Source organism: Drosophila obscura, unplaced genomic scaffold, assembly GCF_018151105.1.
Source record: "Drosophila obscura isolate BZ-5 IFL unplaced genomic scaffold, ASM1815110v1 contig_87, whole genome shotgun sequence".
In the NCBI taxonomy this organism is placed as follows: domain Eukaryota; kingdom Metazoa; phylum Arthropoda; class Insecta; order Diptera; family Drosophilidae; genus Drosophila; species Drosophila obscura.
The window spans coordinates 1,709,154-1,711,863 of NW_024542880.1; the positions used below are offsets into that span (position 1 = coordinate 1,709,154).

General features: G+C 35.1%; 1 protein-coding gene across 3 annotated transcripts; it reads right to left on the reverse strand.

The window, feature by feature from the left end:
• Positions 1–545: 545 nt before the first annotated feature.
• On the reverse strand, positions 546–2,710 carry LOC111080629 (2',5'-phosphodiesterase 12). Of its 3 annotated transcripts, XM_022376361.2 has the most exons (6): positions 2,397–2,710; positions 1,984–2,244; positions 1,253–1,924; positions 912–1,194; positions 776–848; positions 546–717 (listed from the first exon to the last, which is right to left on the reverse strand). In XM_022376361.2, the coding sequence occupies exons 1-6, from the start codon at positions 2,640–2,642 to the stop codon at positions 666–668; spliced, it is 1,587 nt and encodes a 528-aa protein (XP_022232053.1). In that variant the 5' UTR covers positions 2,643–2,710; the 3' UTR covers positions 546–665. The 3 variants fall into 3 exon arrangements, with proteins under 3 accessions (XP_022232053.1, XP_022232052.1, XP_022232055.1); XM_022376360.2 differs by having other exon boundaries at positions 546–848; XM_022376363.2 differs by lacking the exon at positions 1,984–2,244 and having other exon boundaries at positions 546–848; positions 1,253–1,397; positions 2,578–2,710.

The window sequence follows — 2,710 nt, forward strand, 5'->3', positions numbered from 1 at the left end:
GTAGATGTAGATAGCAGATGTAGCAAAAAAATGTAAAATGTAAAATTTTTTTTTTTTCTAAAATTCTATAAAATCATAAGCTCAAAAATGTATATACTGACTGAGTACGGGTATAAGTAGAGTCGTGTCCCCAGAGACGACTCATACCTTCTCGTTTTTTTTTAATTTAACTAAAACCATATTCGCACGGGGCAAAAATTTCTAGGTTAATAACAGTTAAAAATAAACCATTAGCCGAGATTGAACTATTTTTCTCGTATTTCTGTTAGATAGTTTAATGTGTTATTGGATTGTATTCGATAATAATGAGCCTGCAACTTTTTCACACTTTTAATGTAATCTGTGGAAAGATTAAAAAAAGCAAAACACATTTCTTAAAAATCCAAAATTCTCTAAAAAAAAAAGCCAAATCTGACGGGAAATCCCACACACGTATGAAGCCAAATAATTACCAACACCCAACTCACGCTTGTGCTGAAAAACCACTGCATTATAGAAAAATCAATCATTCGATACAAAAAACCCCGGGGATTGCCATTCTCAGATTCTGAACATACACTTTTATTAAAATTACGAATTTTTTTAGTCCGGCTTAAACTTCAAATCGGCTACAAGAGCAATGTGATCTGATGGGAAACAGATAGATGGTATAGCAGTATGAGCGGTTAGTTGTTCTTGCGTTGGCAAAGGTACACATTGTAGTAGTTCAAAGCAATCCTGTTGGCAAAATATATAATCCAAACATCCAGAAAAGAGAGTCGTGTAGTTTGTATACTTAGGTGTACCGCAGGCTGAAAACATTTTAAAAGGCTGCGCAAGCTCCACATCAAAAACGGCTTCATCAATATCTGAAAAAGATTAATTTTTGATTAATAGTTATCAGTTTTTTATATACAATTTCGTTAACCTACTGCTGCACCAATCATTTAAATTTTTATCCACGAACTGCTCGGTCATTAATTTGTAGATTCCGCATTCAGGAACACTATTAAAGTCACCGCAAAATATCAGTCCAATATTTTGTGGGTTAGTGATATTATGTTCCATCATAGACTGCTTATGTATGTGCTCTATGTAAGTCAGAGCAAACCCGATTTGCAACAACCTGATGTGGTCTGCGTCCGGGTGGAAATATAAATGTGTGTTAGCCACCAGCACGTACTTATCTGTTTCCTTAACTTTAAGCAAACATATCTGCAATTATAATGATTATTAATTTTCTCTTATAATTTTACGAAGTATTCAAATGTACCTGTAGTGTTGTTGATCGATTACAAATGCGTGCAGCTAATTGCTTATTGGTTTTAATTTTGTTCCAAAGAGGTTCGAAGATAGACAAAGAAGGTATGCTTTTGCCTAAATGCAGCACATGAGACCCCAACAAATCAAAACGCGACCTACGAAAGAAAACGGAAACACCTTCAGTGCATATTCCTTTTGGTGCCATCATTCCATAAAAATTGTGTGGTGGCATTTCCAGTACATTTTTCAAATCGACGTCGAAAATCTTTTGGTCTACTTCTTGAAGACAAATTAAATCAGTATTGTACCCTATGAGTTCTTTTATTAATAGCTGTTTTCTATAGTCAATCAGCAGTGATTGTGGTGAACAATAGGGAAATAGGGTTTGACGAGAGTATTCACTGTCCGCATACAAGTCAGCCAATATATTATAGGTTACCACCCGAATATGGCTAGGCTCACTTAGTAACTTTACTGTGTGTTGCTGTCGAATCTGAAAAGGAAATACATCTGGCACGGCCTGTACCACACATTTTGAGATTTCTTCTGCAATAGGTCCACTTATTCCTTCTTTATTGCGAGGAGTAACAGCAAACTTTATATAGTATCCAACGTCTTTTTGTGCTACTTGATAAGTCAGACCTTCGCCACATTTCTCCCAATTCGCCGTTATGGCTTCTCGCTGTAATGTGATTTAAGTCGATAGAAAAATAACAGAAGAGAATATCTTAGATTTTGTACCTGTCTTGATTTGAGCCACATACCGTAGCAATGCTCACGAACAGCAAACTGAATATGAAATTTATTTGGGTAAATCAGGAAGCCTGCTAATATGCACTTCGGGAGTTGCAGGAAATCTACCCACGGTTGGTTTAACACTATAGAAAATATTTGATCTATCACTCGCAGTTTTACACCAGAAAAATTATTTTGTAGGAGTTCAGCCAGCGTCATCTGATTATAGCTGCTATTACATCCATCCCGATACATTTCAATTTGTATCTTCACAGGGTTTTTCATAGTTAAATTCAAAAAAAGTTATATTAGCTAAATTTAATATTTACATAATTATATGTTTGCAAAAACTTAGACAAGCAATTCTGCAATGATATAGCATCACAGAACGTGGCAGGATTTCTTTTTTTTTAATTTACCTGAGGTAGGGCTCTTGTCTTTTTTTCAGAAGATGAGCGCCGTTTACTGGTTTTATTTAAACATTTGTCAATCTCTTTTTCGACATTGTTTCGAATGCGGACAAGGAGTTTAAAAACAGGCTCATCTTTTTTTCGACAGAAGTTAAAATCTCGATCCACGTTAAGTTCATGGTTAACATACCGAAATACAATATTTATTTCATCAGTAAATTCAACATTGCGAATATATACTTTATTCATATCCATAGTAATACGTCTACAATTTTTTGTTATATTACGAGCGAACCTCACGTAGACTGAGACCGACTGCAGGA

What these genes read in the sequence shown, in the direction of transcription:
- LOC111080629 (XM_022376360.2), bottom strand. Translation starts at nt 2,642, where the DNA reads ATGGATATGAATAAAGTATATATTCGCAATGTTGAATTTACTGATGAA. An exon ending in AGACAAGAGCCCTACCTCAG is followed by an intron (nt 2,245 to 2,396) that starts GTAAATTAAAAA and finishes AACCCTGTGAAG; the next exon opens with ATACAAATTGAAATGTATCG. An exon ending in TTTAAATGATTGGTGCAGCA is followed by an intron (nt 849 to 911) that starts GTAGGTTAACGA and finishes AATCTTTTTCAG; the next exon opens with ATATTGATGAAGCCGTTTTT.